Source organism: Apteryx rowi, unplaced genomic scaffold (assembly GCF_003343035.1).
Source record: "Apteryx rowi isolate R43461 unplaced genomic scaffold, aptRow1 scaffold_678, whole genome shotgun sequence".
NCBI lineage: Eukaryota > Metazoa > Chordata > Aves > Apterygiformes > Apterygidae > Apteryx > Apteryx rowi.
The window spans coordinates 278,210-294,147 of NW_020450958.1; the positions used below are offsets into that span (position 1 = coordinate 278,210).

Here is a 15,938-nt window from a genome sequence, read left to right on the forward strand (position 1 = left end):
ATGACAACTAAGAACAGCAAAACGAGATTAAGGATATTGTTCACATGATGCACTGGAATCCAAATCCCCTATAGCTGTACTTGCATGAAGGCCAACATGAAATAAAATGAAGCAAATATGTTTCAAAGTCTTCAGGTATCACTTTGAAGAAGGGAAAAATACGTTAAGACAGACATAAATCAACACTACTTTTCACACAACAGAAGGAGTAAGCTATTTTAGCTMACGAAAGCTTTAGCATATTTTTACCTCCAGTATTTTTCTCTGTGGCTGAAGCTTCCAAAAAAGCTTTTTCTAGCTCTGCGATTGTCTGAGCATCAATTTCTTGGGCCCTTTTCACCGATTGTAAAGAACGAAGCCTTTTATTCTCCTCTCTGAGGTTATGGTTCTCCATGGCATACTTAGCAATTCGTGGGTGTTGTTCTATCTGCAATGAGCAATATTTTTTTCAACAGTTTTTATTTTCCAGATAATGCTATACATCTAGCTGTTGTGCCACTACCTTTAATAAGCATTACATTGTAACAGAAGAGAAAGGGGGGGGGGGAAAGCATTCCTTAGAGTGGTTAAAACCACCTAAATGTTTTTTGTTTGTTTGTTTTCTTACTCCCTTGGAATTTACTCTCAGAAGACAGCAGGTCCATATTTTCCTTGTTTATTCTTTTAGCGCTAATAAAGCCCTAGAAGCTTTTCTTGCTGCCCTTGATATTCCTTACCACTTTTGACTTTGAGCTTTGGCTTTCCTAGGGCACTGCATGCCCTAGCAGTGTTTCTGTAGTCTCCCTTGAAGCCCGTCCTGGCTTCCATACATGTCCTTTTTTATTTTTTGCTTTGGAGCTCAGTCAAGAGTTCAATATTGAGCCAATCTGGTATCCTACTACGTCTACTCATTTACCTAAGTATTGAGATGTGCCTGTGCTTGGAGGAAATTTTCTTTAAAGATATACCTTCTCTCTTGAGCTTCTTTGTCCTTCAGAGCTGCCTCTCAAATGATCCCACCTGCCAGTTCCCTGAAGAATCCAAAGTCGGCTCTCCTGAAGCCCTGGGTCTGTACTTTGCTACTTGCCTTCCTCACTCTCGTCAGGATCTGAAGCTCCGCTATTTCATGGTCACTTACCAAGGCCATACCATGGATTACACACCCGTGACAGTTCCTCCTTGTTTGTGGGTAATAGATGTGGGACAGCACCACCCCCGCTTGGCCCATCTAGCATCTGTGTTAATATCCTTCAGAAACTTGCTGTTTTAGTTGCGTTCCACTGAATTGCCCTTTCAGCAGATGTCAGGGAGGTTAAAGCCTCCCACAAGAATGAGGATTTTAGATTTGGAGACTTAAGCCTTAAGTCGCTTAAAGGAGACTTTGTCCACTACCTCCCCTGATGAGGTGGCCTGTAGCAATACATAACATCACCCTTACAGGCCTCTCCTCTGATGCGAACTCACAGGCTCTCAAACCAGCCCATTGCACCTTCCCACAGAAGAACCCTAGGCATTTGAGGTGCTCCTTTACTTATGTAAAGGGAACCCCCCCCAACCACCCTCTCTTTCCCCCACCTGCTTTTCCTAAAAAGCTTGTATCCATCCATCACAGAACTCCAGTCACATAAGCTATTCCCACAAAATGAAATTGCTTTAGAAAGGAAAAATAAACAAGCACCTGTTCTCTGAGTGTCTGCAATTCCTCCCTCAATTCATTGAGGAAATCATCTTGCTCTTTTGGCAGCAAACTTCCACCAGCTTCTTTATGTAATCTCTCCAAGCGAACAATATGGTCTTCCCGGAATTTAACTATCATTTTATTGGACTGAATAAATTTCTCCTTCTTGGCACAGAGATCTTCTAGTTGAGCAACTTTCTCTAATAAAGTCTTAAAAAGCACGTATATAGATTAATCGAAAAAATGACAGTGACACACTAGATGAATTTCTAAGGTGCACATATCGCACATATATGCATATCATGCAGAACTCACAATTAACAATAACTTACATAAATAAACAAAGACTACATTTGCATAGTCTGTGGTTCGTTTGGAAGAGATCTGTTGAGAGCAACAGCTCATACCGAGAACCCAAATTTCACTGCAACCAGCTGTACTTATTGCAGAAACTTTACTCTGAAGAAGCTCTAGTACAATCCTGGGGACTAAATATCCATAAATAGTGAAGCACATCAGAGGCACTCCTGAAGTGCATCTTTCATTCAGTTTCTTCCAAAAGAAATCCAGTTTGCACGATCCAGCACTGCCTCATGACATGAACCAAAGCACAATAAATGGGGATGATTGGGAGATTTGCTTCAAAAAACCTCCACACTGCTGATCCAAACACACACTTACAGACTCAAAACTAAGTAAAACAAAACCTGTTGTTCTGTTCAAACTTCTGCTAAAGAACCCCAAGCCAACCGACCAAGAAATCCCTAAAACTAAGCCTGCCAGGAAAGTTACCTTACGATTTGTCTGAATTTGAGATGAAAGATTTTATCTCAGATTTGTCATTTGACTAGTTCCTCTGCTACCAAACCTTGCTGTATTTGGACAGAGTATTTTTATTCAAGAATGAAGAAAAAAAAATCATGAAGAGAGTGGGTTTCAATATGCTTGCCAGTCTCTCATCACAGAGTACACAGGATGCACTGCAGGAATATTAGTGCTTTCTTACCTTCTTTTCACCTTCAGATTTCTCCCAGAACAACATTGCTTCAAGGAAGTTGTTAATGTAATTTAGGTTTTTCTTCCCTTTTTCAACAGCACCTGTAGGGAAAGTCAAAGAACCAAATGTCATATTAAGATATCAATTAAAAACAGGTTTTCCTGCATATATAACATAACAGTTATTCCTAGAAAAAAGTAATTCTTCTGCAAAGATCATTTGCCATATCCAGAGCAAAGAAATATTTAGACTGTAATTCTTAGCCACCTGCTAATGCTGCTAAAGAAGAGACAGCCAATATACATAATCGTATCATTAAAAAAAACCTCAAGCATTAAATAGCTTTAAGATTAACTTTATTAAAAAAGAAAGGAATCGACTTGTTCAGCTGACAATATTTATAAAATGCAAAAATCCTTCTGAAATGAATTTGATAATACTAAGACAATATCGGCATTATTATTATTGTATTTTGTACACATTGGAAGTGGACTAACTGTTTTATAAAAAGGAGATTCAGGAAAATTAGTGAATCAAGTGGACAATTAATGATTTATTCTGGATGAAAGTGTCCCCACAAAGGATTAAAAGGGTTTAACTAATCCACTTTAAAAATTAATTCCAAATAGTTTTCCTGAATATTCTCGTGCAGCCAAAGCCATACTCATTTATAAAATACTAAACAGCATAGTATCTAGGTGCATTATAACTACCCCATTGTAATTTAATATTTAAAAAACACCATCATGTTTTTAAAGTAGCTAGTAAGCAGATTTCACACTTTTGTAAGTGTGATCCAGTGTTACATACATCATGATTTAACTGCATACACTAAATAGCTCTGATGTATTAGGTACTGCATAAAATCTCTCTTCAGCCTTTAAGCATTATTGCTTGCTTTCCCCCAGAACTCTTATCCACCACAGGAGTAACACAGCAGTTTTGAGCCCTCTGTCAATATTCAGGGACAGTGACATAGATTCAGTGTCCCACATAACGACTGACTTTTTTTATTGTTTAAATTTGTATGATCGCAGAGCAGCAGACAAATAATTTTTCCTTGGAAAAACTGACCTACACATGCTTTAYGTAAGTCAAGTCCTTCTAACTTCTGAAGTTGAAACTATCAAAATCCTCTATTTCTTGGTAATGTCACAGAAGAGTTGACTCAGGAACAAACTAAGTTACAAAACCAAGTTTACTACCTTGTAATAAAACATCATAAAGTAGCATATTTCAGTGAGAAGTGTATACAGTAGGAAGCTATGCTAGGATCTGTATTGCAAATGCAATGGTTTAGTGAAAAGCTACTGGAAGAAAAGTTTACACATTGATAAAAAAATTACCATTTTACATTAAAAGGGATCTTTTATTTGCAGGTAAATATCCTTCCAACAATCTCACTGAAAGGGTAAAGAGGGGAAGATGGGGAAAAAAAAAAATCCAGTCTCGAGATTAAAAAGGATGCAGATTCAACAGGCATTATCAACAGCTTAGTGTCTGCACCCCTAAACTTAAATGCACAGTCAACATGCAAACTTTTGGTTACTGAAAAAGACCGAACAGCTTAAGTCTTACAAACTGGTAGAAAATCCTAGATATAAGAGAAACATAGCCCAATACACAAACTTGTAAGAGGGAGAAAGATAAAATACCACCAGGTTAACAATTTCTGAAAAATGTTATATACAAATACAGGCAATGGACTCTGCAAGACAAATGCAGTTTCTGTAGGCCAGTCTCCACAAACAAAAATATTAATTGTTCAGCAACTTAATGATTTACCTAAAGCTCCAACACTCTAGGCTGAAAAAGAAAGTTCTCTCCCCCTACCCACCTCTTACCTTGAGATACAGAAATATCATGCATGGATGTCATTGAAGTAAGTTGAGCAAGCTGCTCTTTCAACTTCTTGACCTCAGCTTGCAGCTGGCTCACATTTCCTTGAGTGTCTTCATTTACCACAGCCTTTCATAAATATTTTAAGAGAAAATTAGGAAGAGTTACAAATAAAAATCTTAAAACTTATAGGATAATAGAAAACTCAAATACTGCAAAGCGACATGTAACTACCTACAAGTCTTTCCATCTTAAGGAAAAAGAATTCATGGGAAAAGCAATGTTCAATTTTCTGAGAAGCCAGTAAATTATACTTTAGCTAAAATCACATTCAAGTAAAAGTTTAATGTTTGTTGAAGAATTTACTCTGGAACTTTTTTTTTTTTTTGACTAAAGGCAAGCAGTATACAGCAAAGACAGAAGAGTTTCCAACCAGATGTCAACAAACTTTCAAAATCCACTTAAGACAGAAGTTACTTTCTTGGATGTTGGCATATATAAGAACTAGATGCACTGAAATACTATCAAATCTAGTTTTTTTCATGAAAATTTTAARTTTTAATACAGATATACTTACATTTTGTACATTTTAATGGAGTGCTCAAAGAACAAGCAATGGATAAAAAAAATACCATTTGCTAACATTTTATTATCAGCCATTGCCTATTCTCCAGCTGTTATACTCTATTCATAATAAAAAGCAAACAAGTCCTCTTAAAAAAAAAGTCACATCATAAAAATATTTAGGAAYGCAAATTTAGCATTTTAAAAATAAGCTACATTTATTTGAATTACTGATAGCACAAGAGTATTTCAAAGCAGCTATCTTGTTTGGAGATAAACATGTAATTTAAAAGACAAAAAAGTYTGTTGACACAATAAAAACATTGAATAACTCCTACCTTGTTTTTAATCAACTTTGCTCGCTGAGCAAAATTAAGAGTGGACAGTGTTTCACCAAAACATCTGGATCCAGGATGAACATTTGCAATGATACAGGTTTTTGCATTACCACCAAGGGAATCCTGTTTGAAAACACGGAAGTTTGCTTTATTTGTGGGTTTTTGGTTATAGCAGGAAGACATCACCTTCCTTCTAACAGTTAGGTATCATTTTGAATAAAACGCAGAACAGGTTTTTATTTAACAAATCTCTATGCTGCTTAAGTTTCTGAAACTTCATTTCTAACCTTGATATAAAGAATGAGACTAAGAAAAGGCTTTATTTGGGTTTTTAAAAACCCGATCTTGCATTATTAATCATCAATTTGAGTAACTGATGATTAGTACCACCCAACAACAGGGGAAAAAAAAATATCAGGGAATAAAGTAGATATTTCACTTTAATCTTGCTTATTAGCAGCTTGGTATCTGCACTATTTGAAGGTCATCTAGCCTGCTCATTGTTCTTACCAATCTTCTAATGGCAGTTGTCAACACCCCCCCCCCCCCAAAAAAAAAAAAACACACCAAAAAACCACCCCACAAACCCACACACAACCCACAAAACCAGAGATGATCCATGGACAATTTGACCAAAGAAATAAATGGAACCTCTCCATTTTACATACATGTTTTCAAATATCTCAGTGCAATTTATCAAGGACGTCTCAAATCTGTGGAAAAGGCAGAGGCTAAAAGCAATGTTTGAGACTAAGCCTAGTATTACAAATTAGCCCACAAGTTTCCACAGTGTTCTCCCTCTAGCTGAGACAGTCCTGTGTTTGTGGACTTCTTTGCAGAACAACCACCTAAAAAATAACCACTTAAGAAAATAACAGCTTATTCAGTTGCAATTCTCTTCCAGTTTCTATATATTTTAGATTGCGTTGGAAAAAAAATAATTCTTCCAAGATTTGTGCGTCTGAAATATACATAAAACTGGGAAGGAGGGCTGGGAAATTCTGCTGCGATCACAAAAGTCTGCGTTGTAACTATCACTAACTAGTCATTATATTACTGTATTATAATACAAAGTTATAGTTATTATTCATAACTGGTTGCAGAATTTTCATAAGTGCTGGCATTCAGCAGAAAAATCCTTGACCATTCCCACCTTTGTTTACCTTGTTATTCATCTTGAAAAGAGCCCATGAGTTTTCAAATAGGAAACTGTAAATTTATCTAATTCTTAACATCATACCAAACCTTAGCACACATAGGATAATTCTGGAAGTTTCTAAATATTTCAACATGCCCCTAAATATTACACTGTGATTACAGTATTTCCCAAATTGTAGGGAAGAAAAAATATGCTCCCTTTTCATTAACACATGCTTTTATTGTGCTTTTACATATCTGCAAAAATAAATTTCATGTCCTCAGTAAACAGCAATACAGAGATTACCAGTCTGTTTAGGCAGAAATATTTTGCAAGTTTTCTTTCACCCACCCTCCTACTTCAGGATATATATATATATGTTTTTAAACTGAGAGGAAAAAGAATTGGAAACTGATTTGCAGAATCTCCAAAACAATCCAAGAATCCAGCCATCAGCAAAAAGATTTTGAAATATTGCTGCACGCAGAAACTGATTTTCCAAGAAACAGTAACACATTTTTACGGACCCGAGTTCAGCTTTTTGGAGTGAAACCCCCCAAACATTTTCCTCCTACCTCAACTAGCATCTAAGATCCAGATGATATATATTACCCGTAGCAGAAAAGTGAGCTTGGAATCCCGGTAACAAATGTGTCTCTGTTTTCCATTACCCACATCAACAAGTGCTGTGATTACTTGGCCCAGGCAACTTAGTGATCGATTTATGTTACCCGCTTCCTAAAAAGAGGAGAGAACAAAAGTGAGCAGATTCTCTTTCAGGGATGGGACAGGACAACATGTCTGAAAGGAACCCCCCCCAGATGTTACAGAACTGACCTTCAATCTCAATCCTTCTGTATGGGTGTCTTTTTGTCTCTCAGATCCTGCCAAGTCTACCAGGTTGAGCAGGGAAGACCGAATGTTAACAATCTCATTGTTTTTCTCCATTGATTCCACTGTGATAGTGAAAACTGCATGTGATCTTGAGGATTCTCTATTCATTGAGGTAGATGCTACACGACGATTTCTCCAGCCCATAGTTAATACCTAAGCATGARAAAAACAGTATCAAGTATCTCAGACTGTACCCAGCAGTTACGCAAAGGTGAGATAAAAGTATAATAGCTGTCAAAAACTCCAAGGACAAAGATGTTTTTCCAATAAGAAAGTATTTTAAAAGTAAAAAATACAGCAGCAAACTTAATAAAGACACTAATTATAATACTCACTTCTTTCCTCCAGTAGTGCAGCTATGGTTTGAGAGTATAACATATCCAACAGTGGTGTATGTTAACAGTACACAAGTGGAAAAAATATTTAAAATTGCAAAAGTACTGTGTCCTCGCAATCTTGAAAGAATAAACCTGACAATTTGTGGAACACACACACTGCCCAATTAGCCCCAGATACTGTTTTTTGTTGCTATATCAGAGATGTATAGCGCAAGCATTAGGGAAAGACTACTGCTATTGCAATTCATATATGTCAAACTGCAGAACCATATGATTTCTTACATCTGTGAGACAGTCAGGAAACATCTCCTAGAAACAAAAGAGATTTTTCTACYGTTTTTTTCCGAAGATAGAGGTAGTGGAAGAGGGTGCCACAGACACTGTTCAAAAATAGATACTTTAATCAGATGGAAATATTAACCAAATCAGCAGAGAGATGCATAGTCCAAACATTAAAAAGTGACAAAAGGACTACCTGGTACGCTTCAGCAGCAGATGACAACACCTGTTCAACAGCACCATCAACAAAGACTCCTTTCTTGATGTGTTCTCTCAGAAAGAGTCCAGCTGAAGCAGAATCTAGCAAGTCAAATATCTGTTCATTGTAGATTTCAATAAATGAGCATTTGCAGAGAAAACTCTTTCCACCGCCAGCCTGAAAAACATGGTAATTTGCACTATAAACAGATTGGTTTTAAGTCTGGCATTGTATGGCAGCGAGTTTCCTTCTATACACATAAAGTAATAGTTTGCATACATATTCTGTATATTAGATACCTCTGATGCCCAAATGATAACTGTCACCCAGAAAGCCAGGTGCATTTATAAACTCAAAATATAAGCATACTTGAGTCCAAAGAAAGAATACTGTCATTCAGCAGAGTATAATGAGCAACACCTGCATCTAAATACTGATGCAAGACAGCTATAAGTCAGCAGATTTAACTGGCACACACCAGGCTTGCCAAACAAATACTGACCATGCCAATCTTAAATTTGAAACATTACTTTCACTGCAATAAGTATAAAAATAAACATACCTTTTCTTTTTCACGTTCAATTAGAAAAAATAAGTATTCAAAGCTCCGTGGAATTACACCTCTCAGACTGTGAGTGAAATTATCAGAATCAGATGGTCCTAAAGAGATTTTTAATCAAAAAAGTTGTAATTAGTTAATACTGTTCAATAATGATTGATCTTTTCGAGATACCTTATAGGAGACTTAAGCAACCAGGTTTTATTCAATTTATGGCAAAACACTGAATAAACACATCAAAATCACCTTTCAAAATCTGAGATATTCCATAATCAGATTTAAACGTAGTCTAAGTGATGCCTGTGAAAGGTAACACAGACTGATAAGATAACACAAGTCTAGAACAGCATAAACTACCTGGACTCCCATAGAAAACATACAGATGTGCAGGCATGCTAACACAGGTGCTGTAACCCTGATCTGAAGAACCAGAAAAAAGGCCCTACGCTCACTTAATTTCTACGCAGTCCTCTAAAACATGTAGGCCATACCCTTTTTGGTTATTGCAGTAACTTTCTAAAGACAAGTACAATAAATGCATTTAAAATTAACACTACATGAACAGCAAGAATACCRGAGGCTTCCTTTGTATATAGAGGGGACCTTAAAATCCTAGTTGGCTAGGAGACAGTTATTTTGAAAACCTCACTGTGTTTTCATATGGAAGAGTTGTGTACTAAAATATGTTTCTAGACATGTAAGAGATGCTGGCCAAACAGGCAAACCAGAAGAACCACTCATTTTTGAGCCAATTTACTAAAAGTATTTGATTTTATTGAAAAGCTTTCTCCTGCTGAAAGGCAGAARAATGATACATCTTCAAGAAGACCAGCTATTCTTCACTCTTTTGGTACAAGGTAAGAACAAATCATCGAGTGCTATGCCATTTTTTAAAACATACAAGCTATCTGCAGAAAGACAAAAATCTAAATCACCTCTGGTGTTCAAGCAAGATGACATTTCAACTCAAGACAAAAACATTAAGACATCACTGAAAGATTAAGCTCTCATGCACTTACCCATCATAGTAAAAGTTTTTCCTGATCCAGTCTGGCCACTTAGAAGGAGAGAGGGGAGGGGGAGAAAGGGGGGGGGGGTTAACAAAGCTTTATTCTGGTTGTGAATTTTTCATTTATCTGCATATTTTGTGATAGCTGGCAGTTTAATAGGAAAAAATATTTTCTCCTAGACTGAAGATAGAAAAAAAAAAAAAAAAGACATCACCGAGTTGAAAACTAGTTAGCTAAAAAAACACCCTATGAAAATATAACAGCAAATCTGACCACTAAATTCTCTTATAGAAATCATACTTCCTCCTCCAGCCATTTTCTTTGTTTCTGCTGGAAAGGGAAATAGTGCTGAGTGGAACTCAGCATTGAAATAAAAGCTTTCAAGTTTACACATTAAACTAATTTTTTTGTCTCAATGTTTTGGGTTTTATGTCAGTCAGTAGAACACAAACCAAAAAATAGAAAAAAATCCTTCCTTCCAAACTGAATATATCCTCTTTATAAGCATAGCTATTAATCATGCTACAGAAATTTCAGGGCAATTTCATTTAATTTTTCTGTGCTTATATCTTGTAACAAAGTAGATTTCACTTCACAGTTTTGCAAATGCTGTACTAGGCTAAAAAACCCAGTAAGGTTTTGATTATGTCATTCCTTTTAAGTTAGCATTTTTGACCAAAGTGCTTACATGGATTTCAAAAGGAAAAAATATTGTGAAAGTTAGCATAATGATATTCATGCTACTAGTCATATTTATTCCTATCTTGAAAACATTTTGAAGGTTAAAATTATCATCTGTGGGAGAACTCACAGGCAGCTAAGGCTAAAGAACTGAGCTGGCCAGTCAAATATCAAGTCAAAGCAGTTTTCATTCCATTTCATCATGGACATAATAAAAACAGCTAGCTTTCTCTTTAACACTACAGTAGGACTTTATTTTTTAAACAAATATAATAGTAAAATTGAAATTAGTTTACAACCCACATTATTGGCTTTATGTATTAGAAGCACAGCAGGTATAAACAGACGCCTCAGGAGGAGGAATAAGAAGTACTCTTCAAYATTGCGAGAATATTCCCTATGTCATGCTGCACTGAATAAGGAAGCACTTTAAAGGTTTACTGTAACATTAAGCAAGGCTCTGGGACTTAAAGCCACTAGTACTCATTTACACAAACTTCTCAAATGTTGTAATTGATATGAAATACCGTTAAATGACTTACTATGCAAAGATGGTTCCATTGTAGCCATTCATACAAGATTCAACAATGCTTTTGGCCACACTTGAAAACACTGACTCCTGGGGACAAGGGGGGGAAAAAAACAAGGTAGCTGGCACCAGTGGTTCAAATATCTCTTCTATTAGTGTTCTCTATGCTATAACTTTATAATACATAAAATACGTTGCATTATTTAAAGTCAGAAATGTATCATGACTCCTACAGTTCTCTTGCAACAAAACAATACATTGTAAATATTTATGACATAAATCATACCCTCTGAAAAAATCATTTTATTCTTTGTTTCAGTCTGAAAGAATAATGAAACTCAGCATCACAATGAGGACTTTCAAAAACATATTACATTAATTTTTGTCCAGTGTTTTGGATAATTATGCTATTTTGTTTGTACCATCAGTAGGCCAAAATTGAGCCTATCACACTCAATTTTCTGTTTGCCATGAAATCAGTTGCACTGTGGTGTATTCAGTAATCTGCACAACTGCTACACTCATCTATTTTCATGTATTTCTTAAACCTGCAATGATAGCCTAGCTCCAAATCACAGCCTAACTGGCTCATATAGAGTGTTTTTTTGTTTTGTGTTGTGTTAAAGAGGCACAGYATATATTACAGGATCTTGCTATAACTTCCCAACATTTTCTATGCCGAGTTCTCAAAAAAGGTGGATAGCATGATGCTGTCCAGAGCAAACAGTTTACTTCTTCATGTAAAAGACTTACCTGAAAGATGACATGGCCCTTTTATTAGAATAAGTTCAAAATAAGTATTTTGAAAAAAGATYTCATTCTTACTCCTTACACATGACCAAAGTTTTATGATAGAATGGAACCCATCACAACTTATCAGGATATCACAGAAACAACTCAGTGTTCAAACTGTTTTTAAAATGCTTGTTACATAGATTTATTTTAATTTTCCCCATTAAGGTAACATGTCAGGAAGGAAAGGCTTCCTGAAGAGAGTGGAAAGAGAAGTAAGGGGCTTCAGATGTTAAATGGGATTGAAGTCCTGGATGAATCAATATTATGTTCAGAATTACAAACATAATATTATAAAAATTAAATGGAGGATTTTCCTTCCAGTATAACCTTTTCCTAATAAAAGCAGTATTAGTACTTGGCAGTAAAATCTCTGAACAATATAGCTGTTTCAAGGCAAATGTATAACAAGAAAATACAGAAAGAAAAATAATGCCATAAGTTCCTAATATACAAATCACCTCCTTCAACATCAGCTACTGTTTGCCAGCTGTTTTTATAGGCTTATCTCAACAGCAAGCTTTATTTTTGGTGTGCGCTATTACTATAAAATCTACAAATAAAAGCTTCAATTTTAATGTAAACTTTGATCATAGAAATTATTAAAATTCTTTAAAAATATATTAAAACTATTAGAATTTAGTGTAATATTTGTGTACTATATCTAAATATCCAACCAATCTCATCAGAGCAAAAAATAAGACCCAAGAAATTACATAAGAAAGGTTTAATGTAACAGTTGCCATAATCTGGAGAAAAAGAGCAATAGTGTTGTAAGTTTTCACCTGTGTTGTCTCCATATTTGCAACATAATCAAAAGTGAAGATCTTCGGCTCAGGCTTCGAGTGCAGACGAATGGTGTTTGTTGAAAGAACAGATAGACATAAGCCTTGATCTCCATCAGTTAACGCAGTTCCCTCTGAAGGGGGACGTACCCTTACATAAACTTTGATAGCATCACCTTCAACACTAAATGAATATTTATGCATTAGATTATTTGGAAATAGATTTATCAGCTGTTTGATAAAATGAAATCACAAAAATCAGATTAAGCAAAGTCATACAAAGGTCTCTCCTGAAATTATACTACTTTTAGCTATAGACACGAATTCATTACAAGTCATAGATTCATTGAAGCTAAAGATGTGGCAGATTTAAAAATAAAGAACAAGCAGTTAACTGGGATTTATTGCTGTTACATTAACTTCAGCTCTAAAAAAGCACATTTCAGAGTGAACTTGACATATACATGAATAATAAACAACAAAGCTATTATTATAATATTAAAGGCTTTGGAAGTTTCTAAGATTTCAAGGTTCAAGCATCCTTCTTACTACTGGAGGTTAGAAAAGACTTTACGTAGGGAGCAGATGATGATATATTCCAACAAGAAAGTTACTAGCATTTTTTGTTGCTGCTCACAGGAAGGGAAAGAATAATCAACTAAATGATCCATGAGTTTGATAAAGTATAGCAGCTCCTAAATTTAAAAGCTCCCTGGCCTATTTCATCACATTTATCAACAGATGCACCAGTAAATTTAGCTTGACTAAGCAACTGCACATGACTATTATATTAAAGCATTGAGGAGYTCTGGCATAAATAGCAATATAATACTTAAAGAAGCACATTCTTACTTGAACTGACAGCAAACTTGGATTTACTTAACTACTTGATTCTTTCCCAAAAGTCAGCTGTAGCGTGAGGGTATTATAACTGGCATTGATTTTTACTTTTGATAAACAAAAGAAAGGAACAGAATAAATTTAAAGTGGAAAATGACTTCATGACCAAAATGTGGGGTGGGAGAATGGCAGAGGAAAGGGCTAAAAAACAAACGAACAAACAAAAAAACCCAGGGAGCAGTGAAGATGTATGCGATATTGGATTTGAGACAGATGACAATAACTTGCCAAAAATTTTTTGAGTATATAATCGTTTCTGCCCCAACCCAAAATAAATATCTGTGTGTATTTGGAGGAGGGTTTTTTTGKTTTTTCTTTTTTCTTTCAGCTTAAGACTTCCTGATGGAATTCAGGTTTACTGTCCCTTCAGAGATATTCCAAACTCAGCTGTAGAGTTAATAGACAAATAAGAATTTACTGCATGGCAGCATTCCAAGAAGAATCTGATTTCTCAGAACAACACTTCCATTAAGAACAATTTTTAAAAACCCTAGAAGGAAGTTTAGAGAAAAAGGCAATAATCTTATACAGGAAATTGCTGAATGAAAAACATAAATGTTTGCATATTTTCTGCAATGTGATTATTCATATAAAGGAACTGGCAAATACTTGTTTACCTAGGTGAGTTCAACGAAGGTAACGTAGAGTCACGCGCATCTCCTATAAAACAGGAGTGAAAAAACGTACATAAATACCAAATGGTATATAATTATCTCAAAAAAAAATTAAATAGAAAATACTGTAAGCAATACTGAGGGAAATAAATGGAGAGCCTTATAAATGTTTGTTCCACGGTGATGCAGAACTGCACAAAAACAGTTAGCAACTATCTTTCTTTGACAGAATGTTTCTTGCAAAGGTAGAGAAACCTCTAGTCCTGCAATACAAGCACATACAGGCTTTTAACTTTACCTGCACAAGTAGCCTGTTAAAATGAATATTTTCATTGAACATGAGTTTTATGTGAACGCACATGAAGTTTTGCAAGCGTTTTGAAGAATTAGAAACATAAATGTTAATAGCATTATATATTCCCATTATGTTTTAAAATAGCCAACTCACTGCAGGTAAAACAACAACACAGTATGAAATAACTTTATTGATGTGATTGAGAAACTCAATATCATAGCACCTGCAAAATCTGAGCAGTTATATTGCTTTCATTTTTATGAAGTAACATTGAGCATCACTCTGTAATGCACACAGTTCTCCTGTACATGTGATCATCRTTTTGTACAGCCTGTTTCAGGCAGATGGCACATATAACTCCATAGATAGATAGATAGATAGGATGACTTATTTTTTATTTAAAAATGAATCTAACAGGAAATTATTTCACATAGGTTAAATAAACAAAGTTATTAGTGTGATAAAAGATTCAAATTTAAAAATAAAAGTAAATACAAGTAAAATGACAATCGAAGATGATTTACCAAAATATTAGGCCTCTAAACTTGGACAGCTTTTATTGTAGGAGAATTTAAACCTACACTTTAAGATAATAATAAGGTGCAAAGGCACTAGTCTTGATTAGCATTTACGCTACATAAATACCCTTCGGCTGTTATGTGAAAAACAGTCACAAGTACATGGAGGGATTGGAGCCTATTTGCTTCAATCCACACAATAACATTAGAACAATTTACTAACTTCATATATTCGAAGAATAAATATCTGAATTAGGAGTGTCAAAACGAGATAGCACAAGAGAACCGGTACATTTAAAAAAAGTGAAATTAGACCGGCAGGTAGATAGATATTTGTCGGTGGGACACCTTGAGGAATCACYGGCTCTCAGTTCCCAGTTTAAAGGGCTGCCTTCACTTGAAGCGTTATACGGGCACGAAAACTTTGCACCGACTGGAGCTGCAAACCGCACATGCAATGAAAACTCGACGAGATTACGCAAAACGGACTGTCCGGCCCAAGGCAGCGGGAGCAAGGAGGGCGAAGCGCCCCTCGGGCGCCGGGGCAGGGTACCGGCACCGGACGGCCGGGCCCCCCCTGTCCGCCACGAGACGCCCGTTGGGGCGCCGCCCGGTGCCAAAAGCGTTGCTGGAGGCGCCGGGGGTCGCCGCCCCCGGGGCCCCCACCGGGCACCGGGGAGCCGCCGCCCCACGGCGCGGCCCCCCGCGGGGCGCCGAGCCAGCACGGGCGCCCCTCTGCCCCCGCCCGCTTCCCCGCGTGAAGCACCACGGCAGGAGCCCGGTCGCGCAGGAACGAGCCGCCCCTCGCCCGGCCCAGGGCAGCGCCACAGCGCGGCCTCCCCCGCGGCGCGGCACGGCTGCCCGCACGGGGGCTCGGCGGCGGGGAGGTGGACGCCCCCACGGCCCCTTCGCGGCTCCCCCTCACCTTTCGTGCCGGGAGCCATGGTCCGCGCCGGCCCTGCCACCCCCCGCTCCTCCCGCCCCCCAGCCGCCTGCCCCAAAATGGCGGCAC

The 15,938-nt window shown here is 36.9% G+C and overlaps 1 protein-coding gene across 1 annotated transcript in view; it reads right to left on the reverse strand.

The window, feature by feature from the left end:
- KIF15 (kinesin family member 15) overlaps positions 1-15,870 on the reverse strand; it is a 38,252-nt gene extending 22,382 nt beyond the window's left edge. Inside the window, exons 1-14 of the mRNA XM_026085822.1 lie at positions 15,852-15,870; positions 14,117-14,159; positions 12,600-12,783; positions 11,036-11,112; positions 9,822-9,859; positions 8,806-8,903; positions 8,241-8,420; positions 7,371-7,580; positions 7,146-7,271; positions 5,396-5,518; positions 4,499-4,622; positions 2,664-2,755; positions 1,658-1,867; positions 250-427 (exon numbers count right to left, since the gene is read on the reverse strand). Coding sequence (XP_025941607.1) covers positions 250-427; positions 1,658-1,867; positions 2,664-2,755; positions 4,499-4,622; positions 5,396-5,518; positions 7,146-7,271; positions 7,371-7,580; positions 8,241-8,420; positions 8,806-8,903; positions 9,822-9,859; positions 11,036-11,112; positions 12,600-12,783; positions 14,117-14,159; positions 15,852-15,870 — 1,702 coding nt within the window. The remainder of the gene's footprint in view (positions 1-249; positions 428-1,657; positions 1,868-2,663; positions 2,756-4,498; positions 4,623-5,395; positions 5,519-7,145; positions 7,272-7,370; positions 7,581-8,240; positions 8,421-8,805; positions 8,904-9,821; positions 9,860-11,035; positions 11,113-12,599; positions 12,784-14,116; positions 14,160-15,851) is intronic.
- Between the last annotated feature and the right edge of the window lie 68 nt (positions 15,871-15,938).